General features: G+C 44.0%; 1 protein-coding gene across 2 annotated transcripts; it reads right to left on the bottom strand.

Moving 5' to 3' along the window:
• Positions 1-4,737: 4,737 nt before the first annotated feature.
• On the bottom strand, positions 4,738-25,429 carry LOC100603459 (1,25-dihydroxyvitamin D(3) 24-hydroxylase, mitochondrial). Of its 2 annotated transcripts, XM_030825820.1 has the most exons (12): positions 24,765-25,429; positions 24,349-24,539; positions 23,015-23,108; positions 21,036-21,132; positions 17,252-17,343; positions 15,964-16,075; positions 14,217-14,362; positions 10,530-10,696; positions 9,657-9,735; positions 8,960-9,157; positions 8,741-8,861; positions 4,738-6,031 (listed from the first exon to the last, which is right to left on the bottom strand). In XM_030825820.1, the coding sequence occupies exons 1-11, from the start codon at positions 25,020-25,022 to the stop codon at positions 8,751-8,753; spliced, it is 1,545 nt and encodes a 514-aa protein (XP_030681680.1). In that variant the 5' UTR covers positions 25,023-25,429; the 3' UTR covers positions 4,738-6,031; positions 8,741-8,750. The 2 variants fall into 2 exon arrangements, with proteins under 2 accessions (XP_030681680.1, XP_030681681.1); XM_030825821.1 differs by lacking the exon at positions 8,960-9,157.
• Between the last annotated feature and the right edge of the window lie 2,082 nt (positions 25,430-27,511).

Below are 27,511 nucleotides of genomic sequence, written 5' to 3'. Positions count from 1 at the left end.
GTTGATTTTGGTTTGCCCCGTACCCATGATGCTTGGCTTATAGATCTTAATAGGCACTCATTAAATATTCCCTTTTGCCTGGTTGTCCTAGTTGTAATGTTTACAACCACCATTTATGGTAACCAATAAAGCTAGGCAAATTTCCCAGGACTTGTGCCGAGTTGTAAATCCTCCTCTCCAAGTTCTTCTAGATTACCAGGTCATACAGTGCCTGTCACAGGGTAGGTGCTTAGTGACTCGGGGTTATTGTGATTATCATCAGTAACACACGCTGCTCAGTGCTCGTAGCTTATTATGACACCTTTCTGGTCCCTATTCTGTCTCCCTCAAGGCTGACTCCATATTTTAGCTTCAACAAAATTTCCAAGGATATTTGTGGGAAAACAGTACACAATAATATATATGGAATTCAGTCCAATTGGCTTTTGTGATGTCCAAATAATTTTTTTGAGAGAGAGGAAGGGAAAAATAAAAAGAGAGAAAGGAAAAAAAAATGAAGGAGGAAATGGAGAGATCAAAGGAATTCCTCAACATTTGTAGCAGGGATTCTACAGACCAGGTACTGCTCCCCTGGAGAGTAGGAATTATTTATGGGGAAACTACTTACACAGGGGAGGGAGTGAGGTTGCATTATATGCACGCTTAACCCAGGCACATCCAACCATCCATGCTTGGAGTGGAAAGATGACTATGGCAGGATGTAGGCCAGGTGATTCCAACATCCTCACTCGATGAGAACAGCAAGATGAGAAATGAGATCCACCTCTTGCCTTATTTCTCATGCACATCTCAAAATGTGAGCTCCTGATGTCCTCGGTGTGGTTCTAGCATCTGAGGAAGTGCATTTTTCGTGTGACATGGCCCCTAGATGTGAGCCAACTACTTTAGGTTGTTTTCACCCACTAGAGCAGAAAGTTTTTCCAACACCGGAAGGAATCCTATGTGGATTAAAACCCATTTATGCCTAGTGTTCCATTAGTGGAACGCTAAGCTTGTGGGAGTTATTGATATCCCACTGCTTAAGGTCATCGCCAAGGTCTGATTTTTCACAAAAAAATTTGTAACCTCTGGCATAAATGGGTTAATGAGAGATGAAACTATGTGTTTATGGTGTACTTTACAGATAATTTAAGGGATGTAAAGTTTACTGTAACTGTAAGAAATTTTACTCTGGTTGGTTGACTTTCAAACCTAAATCCCCAATGCGCTTTCTCGCTAATGAAACACCTGTGAGTTCCATACCCCTTAAACTTCATGCTGATATAGCAGGAAAAAACCTAGATTTTATTTTATTTTTTGATACGGAATTTCACTCTTTCGCCCAGGCTGAAGTGAAGTGGCGTGATCTCAGCTGACTGCAACCTCCGCCCCCCAGGTTCAAGCAATTCTCCTGCCTCAGCCTCCCAAGTAGCTGGGATCATAAGCACCTGCCACCATGCCCAGCTAATTTTCATATTTTTAGTACAGATAGGGTTTCGCCATGTTGGCCAGGCTGGTCTCGAACTCCTGACCTCAGGTGATCCATCCGCCTTGGCCTCCCAAAGTGCTGGAATTACAGGCGTGAGCCACCGTGCCTGGCCAAAAAATCCCTAGATTTTAAAGTTGTTAACCTCACCAGGTTTTAAGTCTAGAGGAGCCATTTCCCAGCTGTGTGACATAGGGAGTTTAACTTAACCTCTCTGAGCCTCAGCTATTCAATGGACATTAACATACGCGATGCACAAATGTTCTCATGAAGATTAGAAAATTTGAAATGTACCTAGCTTGGTGCTGATCATAGAGCAGGGATGGTGTCAGAACTCTTATTTCTCGATCAAAGAGGCAAATGTCAAACAGCTCCCTTTACAGGGGCAGAACCTGTCAAAAGAATGTTCTAGGCCCAAATGGGAAAAATGGGAGACAATTACACCATCTGGAAATACAAACACAATCAGTTTTATCTATTTGGGGAGCAGACCCTAAGAGACTTGTGGGAAAGTAATTTTTTTTAAGTGAAAGCAAGTTTATTAGGAAAGTAAAGGAATAAAGAATAGCTACTCCACAGGGAGAACAGTGGCATGGGCTGCTTGATTGAGTACACTTGTAGTTATTTCTTGATTATATGCTAAACAAGGGGGTGGGCTATTCATGAGTTTTCCAGGAAACAGGTCGGCAATTCCCGGAACCGAGAGTTCCTCCCCTTTTTAGATCATATAGGGTAACTTCCTGGTGTTACCATGGCATTTGTAAACTGTCATGGTGCTGATGGGAGTGTCTTTAAGTATGCTAATACAGGAAATTAATTTTCTTTTCTGTTTAGAGTCTTCTTGGGACTGATGGAGAATTACCAGGACAATTAAAAAATACAGTTAACTCCATCAACCCAGTGGTCTAATCATCGGAGATTTTACACTAAATACTGGAAACTACAAATCCACAGATTAAATTTGATACATTTGGTTTGGTTCAAATCTAGTTGCCAAATAGTGATTTTTCTAATCCCATCAATTTTGTATACTTTTATTTAATTAATTTATTTTTTTGAGACAGAGTCTTGCTCTGTCGCCAGGCTGGAGTGCAGTGGCATGATCTCGGCTCACCGCAACCTCTGCCTCCTGGGTTCAAGTGATTCTCCTGCCTCAGGAGAATCTGCCTTTCTCCTCCCAAGTAGCTGGGACTACAGGCACGTGCCACCATGCCCAGCTAATTTTTTGTATTTTTAGTAGAGATGAGCGGTACATGACGTGCATCCCACAGGGCCAGGAACCAATCTATCTTTGTTGGAATCCTGGCTTCCCTACATACTAATTGTGATTCTAAGGAGATTACTGAGCACCTCTGTGCCTCAGTTTCCCCAGGTGTGAAATGGGAAGAATGATCACATCTACTTACAGCGCAGTGACAAGGATCTGTGAATTCATATGTAGCAAGTGCTCAGAAGAGACACTGAGGCAGCAAGAGCAGTCAATAAATATTATTATCGCTGGGCGTGGTGGCTCACGCCTGTAATCCCAGCACTTTGGGAGGCCGAGGCGGGCGGATCACGAGGTCAGGAGACCGAGACCATTCTGGCTAACAGTGAAACCCCGTCTCTACTAAAAACACAAAAAATTAGCTGGGCGAGGTGGCGGGCGCCTGTAGTCCAGCTACGTGGGAGGCCGAGGCAGGAGAATGGCGTGAACCCCGGGGGGCGGAGCCTGCAGTGAGCCGAGATCGCGCCACTGCACTCCAGCCTGGGCGACAGCGAGACTCTGTCTCAAAAAAAAAAAAAAAAAAAAAAAAAAAAAAAAAAAAAAAAAAAAAAAAAGATTATTATCATCATGGCCACATTGGCCATGTCAGTGTCAGCTCCAGGCAACCTGCTCAGGGAGGTGAGGGGTAGCAGACGTGGTCCTTGCTCCACCCTGTGCTCCTCACACCCATTTGCCAGTCTTTGTGCCCTTCGCCCAGGTTTTTCATGCTTTGCTCCTCATGGCTGGCACCTGCAGCCTTCTTCAAAGACTACCTTCTGGCCACTATAGCCATTTTGCCTGGATATGTAAAGTCTAGAAGTATCTGGGAGTTTATACCCCAAGGTGCAGCCTGAATTGAAGGAGTGTGGAAGCCCCGCTCCTTGGGCACAAGGAGAACAAACTGAGCTGCAGTGTACACTGCAGAGCTCCCAGGGATCAGGCTGAGGCTGGAACTTCACTCAAAACCACAAGCTTGTTTGGCTTCTTTCCCTTCCCCATCCTGCTGTCCCCACAGTCGCACAGGTCTCCTTGGGAATCACAACCCTAATGAATCCCGGTGCTGGGGACAGCCCCTGTGGGATCTAAGTCATCAAGGAAGATTTCCTTCAGGAAATGAAAGCTGGGTGAACCTAGTGGTACATAAGAGAACAGGCAGAGAAAGAGCGTGCCGGGAGGGAGACCGTGGGAGGAACCCTCTTGCCAGCATTTATAGAACAGCAGAAACTGGCAGAAGCCACTGTGGCCTGGGTCCAGAGGCCTCTGGGGGTGGATGATGTGGGCTGAGGCCTGGGGGATCAGTGGGACCTCAGTTGATAGGGCCTGGAAGTGCGGATTGCAGAATCGGATCTTTACGTAAGAGCAATGGGAAGCCCCAGAGGCAAGATGAAGCATGATCAGGTTTGGGTTTTGAAAAGACCAATAAGACAAGTGTGGAAAGAACAGAGGGGAAGGAAGCAAGAGAGGATTGAGATCAGCTGGGAGTTCCTGCAGAGGCTAGAGATATTAGTGGTCCAGGCAAGAGATTGTCAGTATTACTCCCAGCCACGGAAAATTTGGCTGTTGTAGGTCTTTCACTGTGAAATGTAAACTTATTCTTGGGAATTAAAGATTCAAACAGTGAATGTGGTAGGCAGGGGCTGACACGGTTCGTAACCTCTACCTGACTGCCAAGTGCCAGCCTCCCTTTCACGTCATGAAAGATGCAAGAGAGAACAGGCTGCCAGGCCGTTCTACCCCCACTTCCAATCACACAACCAGTGTGTGATTGATTGTGTGACTGCAAAGGGGTAGAGATAGAAGTAACCGGATTTGAGAAATATTTAAGCAGCAAAAAAATGGAAAGTTATTTTGCAGTTACAAGAATAAACTTTCAGTAAAACTGCTATTAAAGTCTAGATTTATCTAAGGGTAAATTTTGTGATATAGGGCTTGTAGGCCATATAAGAAAATTTTCTACCAGTAAAATAAAGTTTGAATTTGTTTTTATTTTGTTGTAACAAAGGCAATAAAGAGAGGAAGTCTCTCAAATATTTAAAAACTTTTATTTTTACTTTCAGAGAATTTGAAGGTATACAGATGAAATCTGACCAGACATGTGAATTTATAATTCTAAAAATAATTTCACAGCAGAAAGCATATACCTAGATATGTACATATTTATTATAATATAAAGACATAAATGTATATTTCTGAAATATTCTAAAAATATAATGTAGGAAGAAATATTTATCAAATATACAGAATTATATACATTATGCATTTAGGAAAAGCAGTAGTAAAAATATGCACAAATAAACCATCTGTAAACACAATTTTTAAGTCTTAATAAGTATTGTATGCATTTCTATGCATTTTACATTTATGAAATCATATTTTTCCTAGGAGTTCAAATCGAAACAAATGTTATATAACAGATCTCTAACTTTTGCATGCTTTACAACTGTCCCACTTAATAGACAGAAAAATTATGGCATGAGAAATCATTTTATAATATTAAAGTCACACTGAATATTTTTAAGCTGTGACTAAAGTTTGAAACATTGCCCTCCACTGCAGATCCTAAATCAAGTACTGCAAATATTAAAAAAATGACTGAGGCAAATTACCATTAGAATACACACACACATACACAGACACACACACAGACACACACACACATACATGTCTGTGCTTCATATGCACATACACAATTTAAAAATTGTTGCTTCGTCCTTACCCTAATGTCATAAAGGAATCACATTTAAAAAGTAAAGAATTTTAAGGTCCTCTAACAAAATAATGCCCCAGTGAATCACTAGTCTTGTATGTTTGACTTCATTAAAGTCCTTTTAAAAATAGAGGTGTTCTCTAGTTTCCCAATAATGTTTTTATTTCAATGCGGAAGAAGGCAATTTCATGGGAGGCCTGATAACTTTAACCATCATTTAGCTTGCCTTACATTATTAAGCAGGGACATTTTCCCAAGTAGTACATTAAGCAGAGCTACAGTAAATGGATTGTCAGTATTACTCCCAGCCCCAGAAAATTTAGCTGTTGTAGGTCTTTCATTGAAATGTAAACTTATTCTTGGGAATTAAAGATTCAAACAGTGAATGTGGTAGGCAGGGGCTGAAACGGTTTGTAACCTCTACCTGACTGACAAGTGCAAGCCTCCCTTTCATGTTATGGAAGATGCAAGACAGAACAGCCTCCCAGGCCATTCTAACCACCTGAAGATGGTGCTGACACAGGTGAAGTGTAAACCAGCAGTGAACCCTGTAGAATGCCTTGGATCCCAGCACTCAGTCCGAGTTGGATATGATTTTAACAAATACCACCGTCTAGGAACACAGTACAGCTTCTGGAACAATTTTGCAGAAGAAAAAGTATCAACACCTGGGCCTAAATATTCTTTATAAGCTGTTGTATGGTGTGGTGTTTGAAGTTTGCTTTCCAATAGTGTAGAAGCTGTAAGCACCATTCTTGCAGAAAAGTTGAAATGGCTGTTTTGGTCTTGGTAAAAAAAAAAAAAAAAAAAATCTGAAAAAAAGGTATACCCGAATTGTATATCAAAGAAGTGTATTTAAACAAGACAAATTATTAGCCAAAAAAAAAAAATGCTAAAACTTAAATTGCCATAGGCTCATGCCAAAGGTGTGGTTTACTGTGATAAACATGCATGCTGTCTTTGCTGAAGACTGGGGTCTCACAATTAAGCTAGAATACTTTCCTTACCCTACTTGATTCAATTCTGTTGGTTGGGGATGCTCAGAATTTGACAAATTTCATAATAGCATCAGACACTTGGTGGAGGAATAATAATGTATTCATTTGGGCCTTGTTCAGAAATTTCATTTGTAATTGCATGTTTCTCTAAATAAGCTACCAATGAGCAAATGCTCTTTAACTTGCCATTGGCAAACAGCGTTTTTTTCTAGGAAAATCCTAGGAGGTGCTGCTAAAAGAACACAATGATAGAATCTGGGTTTAAACACTGACATGTCAGTCTATAAAGCCATATGTTACAAACGTCTTATTTCCACCACTGGGGGCAGTGGCTCACGCTTGTAATCCCAGAACTTTGGGAGGCCAAGGCGGGTGGATCATGAGATCAGGAGTTCGAGACCAGTCTGGCCAACAAAATGAAACCCCACCTCTACTAAAAATGCAAAAAATTAGCCGAGTGTGGTGGTGTGCACCTGTAATCCCAGCTACTCGGGAGGCTGAGGCAGAAGAATCGCGTGAACCCGGGAGGTGGAGGTTGCAGTGAGCCGAGATTGCACCATTGCACTCCAGCCCAGGTGACAGTGTGAGACTCCGTCTCAAAAAAAAAAAAATTAGAGCTTTCTTAGGCTAACTTTTGATCACTTCAATAGTTTTGAATTCATTTTAATGCCTATTAGGAGAACATAACTAGACTTACTAACTCTTAATTTCATTAAAGAAATTATTACTCAGGAAAAGGCCCATGTATACTATTAGGCTTATGTTAATTTAAAGGAAATAACTCAGTAGTATTGAAATAAATAGCAGCTGGTTGGTATATGGATATGGCAAAAGTTGTGGAGGGAACAGGAGAACTCCTCTATTGTCACAAAAAGTATTGAATGGCATACTGCAGAAAAAATATTCTATTGTGTTCAATACAGGCTGATAAATATATACATTTATAGTACATGTGGTTCCATAACACAAACCTAGATCCTAGGGCTAAATACAGTCCACCGCTTGTTTTTTTTTTTTTTTTTTTTTGAGACGGAGTCTCGCTCTGTCGCCCAGGCTGGAGTGCAGTGGCGCGATCTGGGCTCACTGCAAGCTCCACCTCCCGGGTTCCCGCCATTCTCCTGCCTCAGCCTCTCCGAGTAGCTGGGACTACAGGCGCCCGCCACCACGCCCGGCTAATTTTTTTTTTGTATTTTTAGTAGAGACGGGGTTTCACCGTGGTCTCGATCTGCTGACCTCGTGATCCGCCTGTCTCGGCCTCCCAAAGTGCTGGGATTACAAGCGTGAGCCACCGCGCCCAGCCCACCGCTTGTTTTTTATAAAATGTATCAGAGCCTTTGTAGGCAGAATAACGGTCCTCCTAAAATGTGAATGCCCTAATCCCTGGAACACGTGAATATACCACCTTATATGAAAAAAAAGGGCTTTCCAGATGCAATTAAACGTATGAACTTTGAGATGGGAGACATGATCCTGGATAATATCTTGTCAGACAGAAGCAATGTAAGAAGAAAGAGAGATTCAAAGCGTGAGAGGGACTCAACCGACCATTGTTACTGACTTTCAGATGGGGAAGGTTTCATGAGCCAAGGAATATGGGAAATCTCTCGAAGTTGAGTATAGCCTTCAGCTGACAGCAGCAAAAAAAATGGAAGACTTCAGTCCTATAACCATGAAGAACTAAATTCTGCCAACAACCCAAACTAGCAAGAGAATAGATCCTCCTCTGGATCCTCCAGAAAGAGCCCCGACAACATGATAATTTTAGCCTGGAAGAGCCTCATCAGACTTCTGATCTATAGGACTGTAAGATAATAGATGTGTGTCGTGTAACTCACTACATTTTAGTAATTTGCGGTGGCAGCAATAGAAAGCTAGGACATCAGCCCACTCATTAGTTTACAAATTGTCTGTGTGCTTTCATATTCCAAGGTAGTATTAAGAGGATGTGACAAAGACTGTATGGTCCACAAAACCTAAAACATTTGCCAACTGGCCCTTCACAGAAAAAGTTTGCCAACCCTTACTATTCACATGGAAAAAACCATGAATAGCTGCTAGCATTTACTGAACATTTAATTGATGCCAGGCTCAGGAATAAGTATTCGGTATTCATATTAAACTTTTGTGATACACTCTCTTTCGGTCATCATTTTACAAATGGAAAAAAAAAAGGAAGTAGAGAGTTTAGGGAACTGCTCAAGGTCACCCAGCAAGTTAGAGGTGAGCTGGGATTCAAACCCCCAGTCTGGCTGACTTCCCAGCATAGCTCATCCTTCGTCATTCTCACTACCTTGCAGAGGATAATGAACCGCCTAGATGCTCACCTGAGGCATCTTATCGCTGGCAAAACGCGATGGGGAGCTCCCGGCTGGGCACCAGGGTGCCTGAGTGTAGCATCTCAACAGGCTCATTGTCTGTGGCCTGGATGTCATATTTGCGGACAATCTGTAATGCACATGCACACAAAAACAGAATTACCCCTCTCTTCTTCTGCCTTGTGAAATAGCACAGAACGTAATTGCAGAAACCAGTAAAGGTTTTACCCAACAAAGAGCCAAATGCAGTTGAAGCTCTGCTAATCGGCGACCAATGCACATTCTTTTTCCAATGCCAAATGGAAGATGCGCAAAAGGATTAATTTTTTCCTTCTCCTGAAGCCAACGTTCAGGTCTAAACTGACTTGAATCTTCAAAATTGTCTTCACTGGATCCCAACACCTGAGTATTTAGCATCAGCACTGTCTAAAAACATGCAGAAACACGTAGTATTTAAAATAACCAGAAGAGACCTTTGATCGGCAAAATTTACAAAAGTTGTCACCTTACAAATCAAAAGCCAAATCCACAAATTTATAATAATGATGATTGCCAACATGCACTGAGTGCTTAAAATGTGCCAGGTAATAAATAGGTAAAGGGCCTTAAAATTGTGCACCACACTCACAACAACCCTGTGAGGCAGATTCTGTTATTAAACCCCTTTTACAGATGAAGTTGAGGCTCACAGAGATTATGTAACTCACTCAAGACAACACAGATAAAGGTGAAACTGAATCCAGGTCTCTGTCTCCATAGCCACGAATTCTAATTCTATACTATGCAACATGTCAACTATTCACTACCATCTCTGTATTTCCAAAATGAATATCTTCCAGTCCAAAGTCTAGGGAGATCTGATGAATATTTGCAAAGTATACCTTCCAAGGTTTTGTAAGGCGTAGAATATACAAACTCTACTTACTCCTTTGGGTAAAGCATATTCACCCAGAACTGTTGCCTTGTCAAGAGTCCGAGTTGTAAATGGTACACTTGGCGTAAGCCTGAAAAGATAAAATCAAAGACGTAAAAGTGAGCACAGTCTAAGTTGTGTCTGAAGTGTCAATGGGAATGCAGATTGGATTAAATAAATGCTAACCAAGTGCATACTCAAAGAGGCAGCATGATCACAGATCTTCCAAAAGAAGTTGTCTTTTTCTTCTCAATAATTGTATCTCTTGTTCCTCTCATCTTCTTGAGTTAGTTAAAACCCCAGTGCAAGGCTGTTTAGTAAGCTGTTAACGTTGGTTTTCCCCGTTCACTCCAGACTAAAATGTGTTATGTTTCCGTGCTAGCCCTTGAAGCGTGATGTTTATTCTGTTTCTCCAATCCACTCTTCACAAAGTTGACAGTATCCTTCTAATCCTAAAATGTTGTGAGTTTTGTTTTCCCAAAAGGATGTGAAAAGAATTTCCAAAAATTGTTTTATACCAGAGGCTCAAAAGCAAAGCTTTCTCTACGTCCTATTATATAATAATATAGCTCTTTTGTGCTATATATATATCTCATGGCCTTCAATCATGCCCCTATCTTAATTAGTGCTTACAGCATTCATGAGAGTAGCAAGATTATCGAATTAAAGGGGAGGGCACTGAATTTCCAAGATTTAATAGAATTTGCCCAAATGATTTAGGAAATGAGTGCCAGAAAAGAAATATGACTCCAAAGATTTTTTTGCAGTGTGACAATTGTTTCTAATTAGCTAGGGGAAGCTGCCCATGAGTAGGGGACCCCTTGTTTTGTGTTTACGAGAACAGTGTTCTAACACATTTATATTGGCTCAGAGATATGCTCTTACCTCATAGATTCTTTCAGACAGGCTTTTAAGTACGGCATATTCCTCAAATCTTCTGCCCGTGGCACCTGATTCTCAGGTAATACACTTTGAATTTCCTTAAGAAGATTTTGTTGCACTTGGGGATTACGGGATAAATTGTAGAGAATCCACATTAGACTGTTTGCTGTCTGCAAGCCAAATGGACATAAACTTGAGTTTTTGCAAATAACTGCATTAAACCACTATTAGCTGAAAAAAGGATGATGCCCGCCACCTTATTCTGCAAATGTATCAGTGAAGCTCTTTCACATGTCCTTATAGCTATGCCTTTAGATAATCCAATATATAAAAAAGCAGATTTATTTCATAAAACAGATCAATTAAGGATATATTTAAAATTATTTACTGAGGGAATCAAAGCACAACCCTTTAATCAGCTGCTTTAGAACATTTAAATACAGTTTTGTTTTGTTTTTTTTTGAGATGGAGTCTCACTCTGTCGCCCAGGCTGGAGTGCAGTGGCACCATGTTGGCTCATTGCAACCTCTGCCTCCTGGGTTCAGGCGATTCTCCTGCTTCAGCCTCCTAAGTAGCTGGGACTACAGGCATCCACCACCATGCCTGGTTAATTTTTGTATTTTTAGTAGAGACGGGGTTTCACCATGTTGGCTAGGCTAGTCTTGGACTCCTGACCTCAGGTGATCTGCCCGCCTTGGCCTCCCAAAGTGCTGGGATTACAGGCGTGAGCCACTGTGCCTGACCTAAAATACAGTTTGACACAATAATTGTTTGAACACAAATGAGTACATGTAAAATTGGTGAAATGAGAATATTAGTGGGTTAAATCAATGCCAATTTTTGGATTGTGACAACGTTTTCTTGTTAGACAGGACGTTACTATTAGTGGAAAACTGAGTAACGGGTGCAAGGGATCCCTTTCTATTTTTTCTTAGAACTGAATGTGAATCTACAATGATCTCAAAATAAACATTTAATTAAAAGTTGCTTGATATAAAAAACATTGATATAAAAATGGAGTAAACAGAGAGGGATGGTGATCCTCAGGGTGTTGCTAATGAGAGGCTTTAAGAGAATGTTATAGTGGAAATGGACAATAAATGGCATTTCTGAAATTTAAAAGTTCCTTTGGCCACACTCTAAAAAGTTACCACAAAAATAAACAGGCACTACCTACACTCAGGGTTTCAACCACATGTAAACAGCCCTCATACGAGGGCGCCAACACCAAAAATAAGAAATTCAAACATTGAGTTGAGTACTCCAGCTACAGTTTCTGACAAAGGCCCACACCCTTTTAAGTGGCATCTTTTATTTTCTCTGCACAGGCAATGACTAGACAAAAAATATTGGTGGAAACAGCCAGTGTAGCTTTAAGCTACATAATATTCACCACTAGTAGTCATATGTATTTATTTTTTAGGCCGTACTTCGCTAATTTAAGCCAAATATTCCCTGAAAATGATCATTGTGTCCACCTCCGCAGACATGAAGACGCTGTTGCTTAGTGCCATGTGCCACTCACACAAATGAGCAAAGTGCAAGACCATTCAGAGACGATGGTTATTTATTATTTTTGGAAGAAGATGCCTCCAAGGCAGGCTTCTCCATGTCAGAGGATTGGCAGCCTCAGCTGCAAATAAACTGTAGACGCCATTATTATAAGAGTCTAATTTACAAAGCAGGAAGAGGGTGTAGCCATCAAATTAGATACACTTTCAAATGGCTCTGATTTTCCAAATGTGACTTTCAGAATAGCCAGGACCAAAAAAGAAACAGATTTAACCATATCAGTGAGTCTCTCACCGCAAGTACCAAATACAGTTTCCAAAAGGCAGATGACTGTAACTTTTGCCAAAGCCACGTAAGACAGTCTGAGCCTGTACGGAAAACTGCAGGGGCTAAGCTGCAGCAGCGGATTTGAGGGGAAGTGGCCTGGAAAACCTCAGGGGCACAAACTATCCTGGATTGACCTCCGTGGAACAGACCGAGCTCATTGACTGGCCTGCTGCACCCACTCTCTTGGCTAAGTCCATTCTCCATCCACCAGCCAGAGCCCACTTTTAAAAACATAAATGATCAGGTGATTCCCTTGCTTAAAATGCTGCAAGAGCTTCCCATCACAGGTGCAGTCAAATCTAATGCCTTACCCAGGCTGGGCTCACAAGGCTCTGGCTAACATGGCCCATCCAATTCTCCAGTCTCAGCTCTGACCACATTTACTAGTTCTCTAGCTCCTTCCCTCTTTCTGCCCCAGGGCCTTTGCATGGGCCGTTTCCTCTACCTGCAGTGCTCTTCCACCAGGTCTTTCCGTGGCTGGCTCTTCTCATTATTCCAGAGTCAGCTCCAGTACTGCTTTCTCAGAGAGGGCTCCCCTTTAGTCATCTCCACCTCTCTGTATTACACCATCCTGATGGCGTCCTCCACAATCCACACCACTATCTAAAGTGACCACATTTGTTTGTTTACATGGCTACTATCTGTCTTCCCCACTTGCATACAAGTTCCATGAGAGTGGGAACCCTTGTCTCTGGTTCATGGTGGCCTCTCAAGAACCTGGAACAGTCCCAGGCATACAGTAGGCACTCAATAGTTCCTGAATTCCTTCATTTATTCAACAAGTATCTGTTAGCCACTACTAGATGCCAAGTTCTGTTCTATGTCCTGGAAACACAGCAGTGGACAACCCTAAGCCATTGCCCTCAGAGAGGTCACGTTCCAGTTGAAAAAATAAAAGAATAATGGGTGACGCTTTACTCTGATCGCTGGAAGGAGCCTCGCAGGGTAAGTAGTTCAATAGGAAAGTGAGTGAGGATGGATTCCCACTTTCAACAGCCTTGTGGGAGCATGAGGAGAAATGAGAACCTTGCTATCTCCTGATATAGAAAACCCTACCTTTACTTCAGGCAAGAAACAGCACAGAAGGGGAAACACATGGAAAATAAACAACTGCCTTACATTTTGCTTAGAGACTTTAAGGTGCATGAAATGTTGGACTTAGGTGGAGGTTAGTGTGCGTCACTCCCATCACAGCTCGAACTAGTATCCAAGTCAATTAAACCTACCTGAATGCCTGTGGCAGGATTTGTTTGGGGTTGGTCTCACTTAGTACCTACTATCTCCTAGGGAGTATCGGCCACATGAGAGACAGAATTTTGGTCTTTACAATGAGCTGTTTCGCTTTAAAATCCACTCATCCCAGACTCTTTGGGACTTTGTTCACAATTCTAAGCAGATAAAAATATTATTGGCTTGAAAGAGAGTATGCCTTTTTTTTATTTTTTATTTTTTATTTTTTTTACAGTAAGTAACAGCCACAGTTAGGCACTTTGGGGTAACATGTGCAACCGAATAAAATACTTCCAATTTTGAAAAATCTGGATTCTGTATGTTGCCAGGGCAGGGAACTTTACTGCTCCTGAACTCCCGTAGCAGTTAGCAGGGACATCACGGCACTCTTCACATCCTACTCTGGCTTTTTGTCACTGGGGCACATGAAGTCTCCTCCTACCAGGCACAAAAGGCCGTGCGCGCAGGCACCGTGGCATCTAGTATGAGACTTTTCATTTTTGTGGAGTTGGTGCTAGTGAATCCAGGTGAAATGAATGAGATGAGTTACTATTTAAAATCTGTCATCTAAAAACTGTACAGACTGTTCATTTAGCAAACTCAAATCCAGCCCACCCTTACCGTTTCCACCGCAGCCAGCTGGAGCTCTGTGACAGCAGCGTACAATTCTTTCTTTGAAAGCCGATTCTGGTGATAAATGTCACAAAGGAAATCTGCACTAGGCCGCTGAGAATACTTCTCTAACCGGTTGTCGATACAAGATTTGACTATTAGAGCAGAGAAGAAAGAGAGAAAGTCAGTTGAAAATTAGGATGAGGAAAATCACAAAAGGAAACCTCAGTCCAAACTCCTTCTTGCAATATCTAAATAGTCTTTTCAGGAACACTGACAATTTGTTACACACACTAATTACATTACTGCCTTCTTGTTAAGTCGGCGAGGATTTTTCAACACCCACACGAGCAAGGCTTCTCAAACTTTAATGTGGATGGGAATCCCCTAGTCATCTTCTCAAAATGCAGAATCTGAATCGGGGCTTGGGTAGGCCTGGAACTCTGCATTTCTAATAAGCTTCTAGGTGGTGCTGATGCCACTGGGCTGCAGGTCATAGTTTTGAGTAGTAAGAGTTTAGATCTTGGGAGAAAAAAGTGCAAAAGAAGGTAGGATTTGGGTTCACTTTCAGAATCCAACTTGGACCCAGATATTACTGAGCACACATACCCCACATACATATGCACAAGTACAGTGCCCATCCATGTTGACAATAATGGTAAAAATTTCTAATATTTATAACATAAAATCTAGGCGTGTACCTCCCTCACTATTAAGCAAATAACCACCAGGCTCATTATAATAATGGAAATGGTAATAATAATGGTGATCGCATATGGCACAGCAGTTAGAGTTCGAGTCCTGGAAGCCCTCTGTCTGGCTTCAAACCTTGCCTTTGCCATCACCTACCATGCAATCTTGGGAACGTTTGCTAACTTCTATGTGTCTCAGGTACCCCTCTCAGGGCTAATAAAAGGACCTACCTTATAGGTGTGTTGTGAGGATTAAATAAATGTATAAGTGAACAATGAATGCCTAGCATCAAATATTCCCCTTCGTCATGCAGCAGAAACTGCTCTAGGCCACTGAGATACTGTGATATGCCAGGTTTTTATGTTAACTATCATCTGTAGTAGACCCAGAAACAGTTACATTGAGGTAGGTTCTCATTATTATTATTAATTATTAGTCCATTTTAGAGGCAAGGCAACTGAGGATGAAAAGGTGATTGCACATTTGGCCAAGCCAACACAACCAGTGACAGAGCTGAACTTGAACTCAGGGGTCCCTGACTCTATAAATTTTACTTTTTTATTTTGAGATGGAGTCTCACTCTGCTTCCCAAGCTGGAGTGCAGTGGCTCAGTCTTGGCTCACTGCAACCTCCGCCTCCCAGGTTCAAGCAATTCTCCTGCCTCAGCCTCCTGAGTAGCTGGGATTACAGGTGCCCACCACCACGCGCAGCTAATTTTTGTATTTGTAGTAGAGACTGGGTTTCACCATGTTGGCCGGGCTGATCTCGAACTCCTGGCCTCAAGTGATCTGCTCGCCTGGGCCACCCAAAGTGCTGGGATTACAGGGGTGAGCCACTGCGCCTGGCCAGATTTTACTTTTAACCCCTCTTAATTCCCAAAGAAGACTACAGAAAGCTTGTTACTTAGAACTTGTGTATGCCGGGGCAATCCCCAAAACACCTGTGTTTGCAAAACCTAAACGTGGTGATGAGGCTCAGGAGATCACTCCAGATCTTCTCTCTGAAGCTCCAGACACAGGGGTGCTGGGCTGGTTCTGGCTGGATGTGAAGGGCGGCCCTTTACCTGATTTGAAAATGGTGTCCCAGGCCAGAGTGTGGTCCTGCCAGACCTTGGTGTTGAGGCTCTTGTGCAGCTCGACTGGAGTGACCATCATTCTGCCAAACGTGCTCATCATCTGAGAGAAACGCAAACGCCATTTTATTCTGAATTCTACTTCTCTCAAAGACAACGTTCGTTCTGGAAGTGGAACATTCTAAACTGCAGCACCCTGCACTTTTTAAAAGGCTGGAATTACAAGGACGCCCCCCGGCTGTCTCTGCACTGGTCCTGGGAGCAATGCCCGTACCCCACCTCCACCTCCTTTCAATATTGAAGGTAATGTGGGGGATGATTTTCCACTGGATGTGTTTGATAAAAATTGTAATCTTATGACCTATTTGTAAAAAAAAAAAAAACCAGGAGAAACTATAACTTCCATATTCACTTCAATTTCTAATAATTTCCAAACTTCAGTAATTTCCAAACCAATTTCACAGCATTTATCCTATCTACACAGCACCCAAACTATTCAAAAAGGTAAAATCTGAAAAATGTTGGGTTCTTTTTAAAAAGTATTTTAATCGACTGATCTTTAATTAAAATAGCTATTTTAACCTTGCCTAAACAAAGAGATAATGGATTTAATGTGCTTCTTTATGTTATGTACATACATGCAGGGGTCCCCAACCCCCAGGCCATGAACCAGTACTGGTCAGTGGCCTGTTAGGAACTGGGCCGCGCAGCAGGAGGTGATCAGCGGACCAGCAGGTGTTACCACCTGAGCTCTGCCTCCTGTCAGATCAATGGCTGCGTTAGATTCTTACAGGAGTGCGAACCCTATTATGAATTGCCTATGTGAGGAATCTAGGTTCCACACTCCTTATGAGAATCTAATGCCTGATGATCTGTCACTGTCTCCCATCATCCCCAGATGGGACCTTCTTTTTGCACAAAAACCAGCTCAGGGCTCCCACTGATTCTACATTATGGTGAGTCTGTAATAATAACAGAAATAAAGTGCACAGTAAATGTAACACACTTAAATTATCCTCCCTCCCCTGCCCCACCACCCTGCCTTGTCCATGGAAAAATTGTCTTCCATGAAACTGGTCCCTGCTGCCAAAAAGGTTGGAGACAGCTGCATATACGCACATAAATATACTAAAATATATAATGCACATTAAAATGAACACTTACCTATTGAAATAAAATATGTGTGTATGCCATTTTTTGGGAATCACTGTGAAGTTCTGTAAAAATCGATCTGTAAAACATCAATCAAGACAACTGCTCTCTTAAAGAGGCTGCTTACTATTTTGATGGCCGTGATGAAGTTCACAGCTTCATCCCCTGCATTCTTCTGGAGAAGCCCAAATCTCTTCTCATACAACACGAGGCAGATACCTGTCATTTAAAATAATCATCACTTTACACAAACACAGCAATGCTGGAGTCTATGTTTAGTTGGCTATTAAAGACTCAATTCTATGCCTCTTAAAAGTGTGGGATTTTCTGAGAAAAGGCAACAGTCCAAGAATATTGAGGAAAAGCAGAGTCTGAGAGAAAGGGGACACAATCACTTTCTTTTTCTAGAAATTATCTCCAGGTCCAATGACTCATCACCTTAGAATGTCATGATCAGAGATCCACTGTCCTGAGTCATGTAAGTCACACAGGAGATCCAGGGGCCCTAGCAAAGGTGCTGCAGGGTCAGGTCTGTGCTATGCCTCCAACTCAGCTGTGTTTTTAGAGTCACTTACTGGATTCTATCACCTGACATAATGAATTGGAAGCCAATCACCAGAGGAAGAGAAGAGAAGGGAATAATTATAATAAACACCCATTTACATGCCAGGTACTGGGCTAGCACTTCATATAGGGTTTTTTTCCTTCCATTTCATCATTTTATTTAGAAGGAACCTTTTTAAAAGTAAAATTCTCAACTCTTCATTTCAAAACTTTTTACCTACAGAAAAGTTGAAGCAATGGTAAAATGAATACCTGTATCCCCTGAACTCATCAACATCTTGCTGCCATTTCTTCCTCTTTGTGTATATGTATGCATACAAGTGTATATGTGGCTGTGTGTGCTGAACCATCTGAAAATAATTTTGACCTCTCAGGACATTTCACCATTAAATACTTTAGCAGTAATATCCTAAGAATAAAGCATTCTCCTACATAACCACAATGTCATTAACATCCCTAAGAACCTTAGCGACCATTCCATAAAAAATCTACCGTGTCCCATTTTAAAATGTTCCCCATTGTCCTAAAAATTATCTCTTGTAACCTTTTTTTTAAAAAAATGACACAGGGCCGAGCACGGTGGTTCACACCTGTAATCCCAACACTTTAGGAGGCTCGGGCAGTCAGACTGCTTGAGCCCAGGAGTTCAAGAACAGCCTGGGCAACATGGCAAAACCCTGTCTCTACAAAAAAAATAGAAATAAAAAAATTAGCCAGGCATGGCTACATGTGCCTGTAGTTCCAGCTACTCTGGAGGCTGAGGTGGGAGGATCACTTGGGCCCGGGAGGCCGAGGTTGCAGTGAGCTGAGATCGTACCACTGGCCACTGCACCCTAGCCTGGGTGACACAGTCTGGAAAAGAAAAATTATACAGGATTACTGCAACCAACTTTTTAGTGGTGGATAATTGGCTCTTGACTTATAAAGTAGGAAACTAGGATTAAAAAGGTAAACAAATGGCCTAAAATCCTAAACCTGAGGAGTGAGAGTCAATTAGCTTAGTCAGCACCCACCCACAGCTTTTCCAACTACCTCCATGTTTTCCAAACTCTACTCATTTCTTCCCAACCTTTCAAGGTTTCCCCGTATTTGTGTTCCACAGTGGTTGGCAGGTATACCACTGGGAATATGTGAGATAGCTCTGGGTGATACATGAACTTTAAAAATAATTAGTTACTCTGCTGGGCACGATGGCTCATGCCTGTAATCCCAGCACTCTCAGAGGTCGAGGCGGGAGCATCATCTGAGGTCAGGAGTTTCAGACCAACCGGTGGCAAAACCCCATCTCTACTAAAAAACAAAAAAGTTAGCCAGGCGTGGTATCTCATGCCTGTAATCCCAGCACTTTGGGAGGCCGAGGTAAGTGGATCACCTGAGGTTAGCAGTTCGAGACCAGCCTGGGCAACATGGTGAAACCCCATCTGTACTAAAAAATACAAAAATCAGCCAGGCATGGTGGTATGCACTTGTAGTCCCAGCTGCTCAGGAGGCTGAGGCAGGAGAATTGCTTGAACCCAGGAGGCGGAGGTTGCAATGAGCCGAGATCACGCCACTGCACTCCAGCCTGGGGACAGAGTGAGTCTGTCTCAAATAAGTAGTAAAAAAAAAGTTAATTATTTTTATATTTATCTATTTATGGCAATATTTCTGACCTTGAATTTATGGAAGTGTTATAGGTTTTCCTTCTATCCCTCCCATCAGCAGCTACAGTGATCCTCCCAGCGAATCTGCCCATATCACACTGCTGCTGAATACACTCCCACACTCCCGGTTACTTACAGGCTCATATTCAAACTCCCGCCCATACAGCCCTCCATGAGCTGGCTGCCGGCCCTCTCCCAGCCTCGGTTACAGGATATGCTTGTCATTCTGCACTTCTTCTGCAGGGACACTCTCCTTCCTCCCTTTTCACCTGGTGAACTCCTACTCAATCATCAGGTCTTAGCTGAGGGGCACCATCTCTGTGAAGCGACCCCTGGCCATGTCGGGCTTAGGTGGCCCTCTCAGATTCTCCCACAGCCCTAAATGTCCTCAGCCAGGCCCTGTCCCACCTGATCACAGCTGCCTGCTCTCCTCCTGAACCGGCATGGGCAGTGAGCGCTGCCCTTTATTTCCAGAGTAATCTTCGAAGAAAGCGGTCATGTCCTCCCTCCCTTACTTGCCCCATCTGAGTCAGACAAGAGGTAAAGTCTTGCCAGGACTTATGAGCTGTGCCCTATTGGACACCTGCCTTCTTTTTGACCTCATCTCCTTTCACAGGCTCCCCTTCCTCCCGGCTTGTTCATCGTGATCCACTCACATCAGCACCTTGAAGTTCCCCAAACACGGCGCTCGTGCTTCCACCTCCCGGCATTTGCACTTCCTGTCTCTGCTGCCTGGAACAATCCTCCACAGGTACCCTCATGATTTGCTCCTTCCCTTCCTTTAGGACTTGCCTCAAATGTCTCCTTACTATAAAGGACTTGCCCCTCTTTCATTCTTTCATGTTATTTCTTTCTCTCTTTGTTTTCTTCTTTCTTTCTTTTTTCTTTCCTTTCTCTTTTCCTCCCTCCCTTCCCTTCCTTCCTTCCTTCCTTCCTTCCTTCCTTCCTTCCTTCCTTCCTTCCTTCCTTCCTCCCTCCCTCCCTCCCTCCCTCCCTTCCTTCTTCCTTTCTCTCTCTCTCTCTTTCTTGAGACCGGGTCTCACACCATCACCCAGACTGCAATGCAGTGGTGCAATCACGGCTCACTTCAGCTTCAACCTCCCGGGGTCAAGCAATCCTCCCGCCTCAGCCTCCCGAGTAGCTGGGACTACAGGCATGTACCACCGACCCCGACTAATTTTTGTATTTTTTGTAGAGACAAGGTTTTGCTGTGTTGCCCAAGCTGGTCTCAGATTCCTGGGCTGGCCTCAAGCGATCTGCCCACCTCAGCCTCCCAAAGTCCTGGGATTACAGGCATGAGCCACTGTGCCTGCCTTTCATGTTCTTTCTTAACTCCCTTTCTCTTTCCCTTTACTCCTTGGAAGAGCATATTTTAAAATGTGTTTACTTGTTGACTATCACCTTGTCTGGCATATAAGCTCCCCAAGGGCAGAGAGGTTATGTGTTTTGTTCAGTGTCGTATCCCTAGTACCTAGCACAGTGCCAGACACACAGCAAGTGTTCAACAAATGTTTGTTGTATGACTCATTAACAATCTATAGTTCAAGGCATAACTTAAGCACCTAAAAGAAGCATTAAAAGGGCTCCTCTGGCCTTTCCCTAGGCAGCAATAATGCCTGTTTACAAAAGAGTTGTCAAAAGAGCCATGTTTTATCCGCAAAATCACCTGCAAAATCAATGAGCAAGACTGTGATGACAACTTACTTTCAAATGACCATTTGTTCAGTTCGCTGTACAAGTCTTCAATGTGGCCTCTTTCATCACAGAGCTCATCTATTCTGCCCATGAAATCAGCCAACACCTTCAAAGAAAACAACCACAAAAAACACATTTTAAAGCCGTTGAAGGAAAACAAAACTTTAAAGCTCACTGAGCTAACATCAGGTCTTGCTACGTCGTATATTCACTGGCCGTAATGTTATTCATCCTGAAGTTACACTAATTATATATTCTCCCTGGGAACCCACCTTATCCCCTAATGACCTCATCCTGGGTTATTTCCTGAGCTTTTCCTGAAGCCATCCTGAAGCTTAAGTTTCAGCTTTTGATCTAAAAATAATTCTGGCAATTTAAGAAAAGGAAAATATTTTTTTTTCTAATCAGAATGGGGGGAATAAACCACAAAGGAATCAGCTAACTGTCCCTGTTGGCCCAGCATCTCGACTGTGATGCAGCAGCTATCCTGAGGTGCGCCCTTCCACATCCGGGCAAGCAAACATCTCTTTATTGGTTGGTGGTTATGTTAAGCATGTTGAACTTGGAACCAGAAGATCTCCCAATTCTGGACACAGCTCCTTCCCTAAGTAGGCTATGACCTTGGGACAATCACCTAAGACCTTTGGATGCCAGTTTCATAAACCAGAGTTTTCAATAACTAATGCCTCACATTTAATGAGGTCCATATGGTACCAAACACTATACGAAGTGTATTGGTTGATCCTCTGACAACCAAGTAGTAGTAGGTACTGTCATTACTCATTTCCCATGTAATAGATGAGAAAGCTGAAGCTTAAAGAGTCCAAGTCACTTACTCATGCACACAGAGCTGATAAGTTGCCATCCTGGACTCTGCCATGAGCTGGTGTGACCATAAAGTCCACATGTGTGGATTTAGTTTGCATGTTTAATTTGCCCATGTTGTGCATTTAAAAGTTCTTTGAATTTGTTACCATTAAAAAAATCAAGAGGTTTCATATGAACATATGGATTTACCACTACTAGTTTAAAAATGTAAATAATAATTACGAGACTTGGTGACACGAGGTCTGCATTCCGACATGGCATTCATTTGCTGGAACTGGGGCTGCTGTCCCTCCTAGGAGGGGCATGCACGATCATGTTTCCTGAAATTTTTACTGGGTCTGCCTTATTATTTTATATTAGTCATGTGGCCCCTGGAAGCTTCTGAGTTTGCAATCCTTCACCTATATGATCCCATCTGGGGACGCATCCAGTTCAAAATAAACATCCAAAGTGAACAGAAGTACAAAGAGATTACTTTATGCTTAAAACTCCCTTTGACTCCGTGCTGGCTAAGGGATAATGTCCAAATACCTTAGTATAATACAAAAATATTGTTAAGACCTATCCAGTATCATTTCAGAGAAAGCCTCACATCAGCTACACTAAATGACTGATTCTCTGAACACACCATGTCATTTCATGCCTTCCTGTTTTCAGAAGGCTATTCTCTCTGCCTTAATGCCTTCCCCTGCCTTCTCTGACTTCAGACTCCTCCTGCAAAACCCAGCTCAAATATCACTACTTAAGAACTTTACAAGGTTATCTCATTTAATTCTCACAGCAAACCCATGGGGCGTGAACTGTTACTCCCATTTTGTAGATGGGGAAACTGAGGCTTAGGGAAGGTAAGTGGTGTAGCCAGGTCTCATAGCCAGGGAGTGGAAGGCTGGGACTCAAATCCAAGGCTGTACAATATCAAAGTCCACGCTCCCCGTTGCTCCCTCATTGTGATATGACTTTAAAAGAGGGTGGAGGAGGGAGAAATAAGGGTTCGGTGGGGAGGAGGTTGTAGGAAGGAATGGAGAGAAAGAGAAGACCCCCGCTTTGAACCACCCGAATTGCATTCTTTTTTCCTTTGTACTTTGTAGCTGTGACTTGAAGCTCCACCAATGTCCCTATGTCCCCAGGAGCCCCAGGAAAGCTGGCCCCAGCCTACAAACCTCATTGATTTTGTTGTCCAGCTTCATCACTTCCACTGGTTTCATTAGTTTCTTTTGAAAGGCACTCCGGACCCGCTGCCAGTCTTCCCCTTCCCTGTGAGAGAAGCAGGAATACATTTAGAGCACATTGAAAAGAAAAGAAGGGAGATGCAGAAATACCTTCAGCTGCAACTTCAGGAACCATAAAATCAAACAAACACTGAGAATCATGCCAAGAAATAGCCAGAGAATATTAGCATCAGAGTATTTGGGATAAAATAGTGATCATATTTTGACAATAGTTTGACAATAGGATGAAAAAGCACCTTTCCTCCTAGTTAAAGATTGCACCAGAAAGTTGAAGTCCAGATAATTTGGGTTCAGGGATTTTGAGGTGTCCTTGCAGGGAGTGGGGCTGGGAGGCCTGGGGCCAATTCCTAGCGGTAAAAGGGGGCATGTGAACACCCCATCACCAGCAACTCAGATCTGTTTGAGGGAAGAATCTTGTCTTCTTTCAACTCATTGGTTTGGGCTTCATATTTACAAAATATCTCAGATTTAGAATTTTACCATCGCCTCCAAATAATAACATACAGCCAGAGAGTCACTGGAGTAATAAAAAGCCTTTTGCGATCGTGCACTTGTATGCACCTGCTCCATAGCAGACCACACAGCCTGTGATGCACCGTGCATTAATAGGGTTTTTAATTCCAGTCATTATATCCTGGAAAATATAACTATTAGGAATTACAGTTTGGGGATAAATAAAGGTGCTAACTTGTTAAATGCTAGCAACTAAAAAGCAGAAGAATCACATCCCATCGTAGCATTTATCGACCTAAAACACAACTTTGATACCCCTCCTTATTCCACATTTACAAGTAGAAATAAGGCATGTCCCCCATTCCTCTGCAGAAAATGTCACTGTAAAAAGCAAAAGAGGCTAACTCCTGGCTTTTGAGCTTACAAGGTGTTTCAGGGAGTTTTAAGGGATAATTTTGTTTGTATAAGATGTTTGCCCGGTACGCTGACTTCAGAACCTCATCCTGCCCAAGAGTCTGAACACCACAGTTTGTACAACCCTGTTTTGGCATTTCTTTGATGGGAGGGTGTGGCCCTGCCCTGTTGCCTGACAGAATGCAGGTGCCCGGTGCACAGCACAGCTTTTCCGTGGACCGACTCTAATCTATACAAGAGCTCAGGGTTGCAACGGCACGGGAGAGGGGCTTTGGTATCCGCCCTACATAAGAAGCTTCCAACCCCAGGGAACTCTAACTCCGCCTCTTCACAATTTCCAGGCGCCGTCAGGCTCATCAGGTCTGGCTGCATGCCCAGGTCCCTCGGATTGGACTCACAGGATCAGCAGCCCGTAGCCTTCTTTGCGGTAGTCGCGATAGGCCTTCCACGGTTTGATCTCCAGCCGCTGCGGGTACGCACTCTCGGTGCGGTACAGCGCTTCCAGCAGGCATGGCGAGCCCAGGTGCACCGACTCAAAGGAACCCAACTTCATGCGGAAAATCTTGCCGTACTTCTTGTGGTACTCCACCTGCAGCGGGCCGGGCACAGGGCGGTGTCAGCGCGCATCCTCCGCTGTGCCCTAAGCGCTTTCCCTCCTCCCGCCTCCTTCCTCCTCGGGGCTGGGGACCCTCGTTGCCCAGACGCCGAAGCGCACCGTGCGCCCGAGGCGCGCACGTCGGGGAGGGTTTGGAGCGCCACTGGGAGGGCAGAAGAGGGAGGAGAAAGAGAGTCAGGGGCGCGAAAAGGTGTTTACCAGGGTGTCGTGCTGTTTCTTTAGCCCCCCTTTCCAGAGAATCTGCAGCAGGCTGCCCAGCAGTGGCCAGCTGGTGGGGCCCGGCAGGGCGGCCGCGTTCTGAGTCTCGCCACCAGCTGTCAGCGGGCAGACTGGCACCTCTCGCGGCTGAGGGGACGTGTACGCCGTAGATGTCACCGGTCTCGGGGGCTGCCTCGGACTGTGCAGCTGCTGCAGGAAGGCGGCAAGCGAGCGGCTCTTGCTGATGGGGGAGCTCATGGCAGAGGGGGACACCGGAGCGTGGGAAGGCAGGGGGACGGGGTGGGGCGAGGTTGGTACGAGGCGCTGGTGGGAGTCGGGGCTTAACGATTCTGGGAACGGGAAGCAAAGAGGGCCAGCTGGTGTGATGGAGCGGGGTGAGGCGGGACAGGGAGCAGAAAGGACCTCGGCGAGGATGCTCGACGCTGCACCACGCGACAGCCTCAGAGCATTGGTGCCTCCTTGCGCTGGCCGCAGGGGCTGGAAGAGGACGGCCGGTGTCTGGGGACCTCTTGAAAAGGGAAAGCTGGGAGTCCTGTTGGTCTGCAAGGCTGACCTCTAGGGTCTGGCTGGAGCCACGGGGAGGAGGTGTCAAGAAGGGTAGACGAGATGCTGCTGGCGCTGCGTTTCCTCCTGTCCCTCTCCATGTTCCCATGCCCAGGGACCATGCATTTATGGAGACAGAGCATGCCCTGGGTGGCCAATGAGCACGCAGAGGAGGGCGGAGTGGCCCCTAGCTGGCCAGGCTCCGAGGGACGCGGGACCCAGGGGAGGGGGGCGGGGTGGAAGGAGGATGGAGTCAGCGAGGTGAGCGAGGGCGTCCGGGCCTCAGGTGACCGGGTCTCTGTTCTCTGGGCGCGGGAGGTGGGGTGGGGGCGGCAGACTCCACCCCGGAGATAACCCCCAGGAAGGCATGCGAAGCCCGGAGTTCACCGGGTGTGCGCCGAACGCGCCTCCCCGCCCTCCCCCGGCGGGCAGGAGCCGGCAGCGGCGGCCGTGGTTGCCGCCCGGCGCTTGCACAATCGCGATGCCGGGCGGGCGAGGTCCCCGAGTGTGGGCCCAGAAAAACTGCCGGTGTCTGCCAGGGGCCCGGGGAGCCCGCGCGTCTCGCGGGGAGCCAGATCCCCCCAGCCTGGACTGAAGTGTGTTTTTGTTTTCCTTTTTTTTTGGAGGAAGTTTGGCTTTCTGCGCCTCCCAGGGTGGGGAGGATTTGAGTCTTACTGAAATGCACCAAAGCAGGAGACTTTCTTAACTTGAGCAAGAAGGGGAGTTTGTAGAATTTCCTTCCTGCTGTTTCACGTTTGGTTGTTTTGCAGATTAAATGAATTAATGCACGTAAAGCGGCAACAACGAAGTCTTGTCCGTAGTCAACAGTCAATAAAAATTAGGTGCTGTTGTTACTTCTTTAGGAAGTTAGGAAATGCGCCTTGAGAGCGTGGCTTGCACCAACGATGTTTGAATTCAGGCTGGGCCACCTCCCCTATGTCCAGCGCCCACCTGTGTTCTTGTACACCTACTACTTTGTGCAAAGGAGGGGCACACAGAGCTTGAAACCACCGCCCCCAATACTCCTCCCCTCCCCCAAGGTGCGTCCTAGGCAGGTCCAGTGACAAACATACACAATTTCTAGAGTTATTGCGGCCGGCAAGAGTAGAACTCGCTTTGCTAATTCAGGAAGGGAAGTTGGAGATTTTTGTTGGTTATTTTAAAGTGGCTCGAATCCTTTCAACCTGATCCAATACAAAACTACCACCAGCCAGGGAGGAGCGGAGGGACATTCTGTTTCCTCGCCCTGCTTTTCAGTCACGTGTCTCAGTCATTGCCAGTGGCATATCCTTCCCTGGTAAATTCTTTTGTAAGCCTCTAGTTTGTTTCTTAAAAATCTTTTGCAGTCCAACTTGAGCTTTAACACCATCATTTCTGATTTGTCTGGAGGGGCTAATGACTGTTTATGTTTATAAAAATAATAGCTATTGATATATACTAAACTTTATGAATCTTATACATATTTATATATACATTATATGGTATATATGATACAGCATACACTATAGATTATGTTATATGCAATACACTAAATATACATAATATAGTATAGATTGCATACAGTATGTAGATTCCATATGTTATATAATATTCTCATGAAAGCTTTCTAGGGCTTATAATAAGTCAGGCACTGAGCTAGACATTTTACATCATTTTTTCCATTTAGTTCTCATCTCAGCCCAATGTCAATAAAATGAAATAAAATAAAAAACAAAAAAAATCAAAGACAAACAAAAAAACCCTTGACTCTTACAGAGCGAAATAATTTGCCCAATGTCACAGACCTTACTATTGGCTCAGGTGGGATTCAGACCCAATATTTTCTGATTCTTGGCTGGGCCCTAAATAACACACCCATATACATTATGCTGTGTTATGTCACTTTTTCTTAAACCAGAGTGTCTCAGAATATTGGAAGTATTTCTTAAATGAGAATTATCACCAAGAGGAAAGTGGGTGGGATCAGAATGCCTACCATGTCAGTATGTGTGGGGCAGGGTGAGGCAAACGTTTTATGTGCTGACGGTGCTGAAAAAGAATAGCTCTGGCTGAGTGTGGTGGCTCATGCCTGTAATCCCAGCACTTTGGGAGGCCAAGGCAGGCGGATCACCTGAGGTCAGGAGTTCAACACCAGCCTGGCCAACATGGTGAAAGCCCATCTCTATCAAAAATACAAAAATTAG

This window comes from Nomascus leucogenys, chromosome 13 (assembly GCF_006542625.1).
Source record: "Nomascus leucogenys isolate Asia chromosome 13, Asia_NLE_v1, whole genome shotgun sequence".
NCBI lineage: Eukaryota > Metazoa > Chordata > Mammalia > Primates > Hylobatidae > Nomascus > Nomascus leucogenys.
This window is presented reverse-complemented; position numbering and strand designations above follow the sequence as displayed.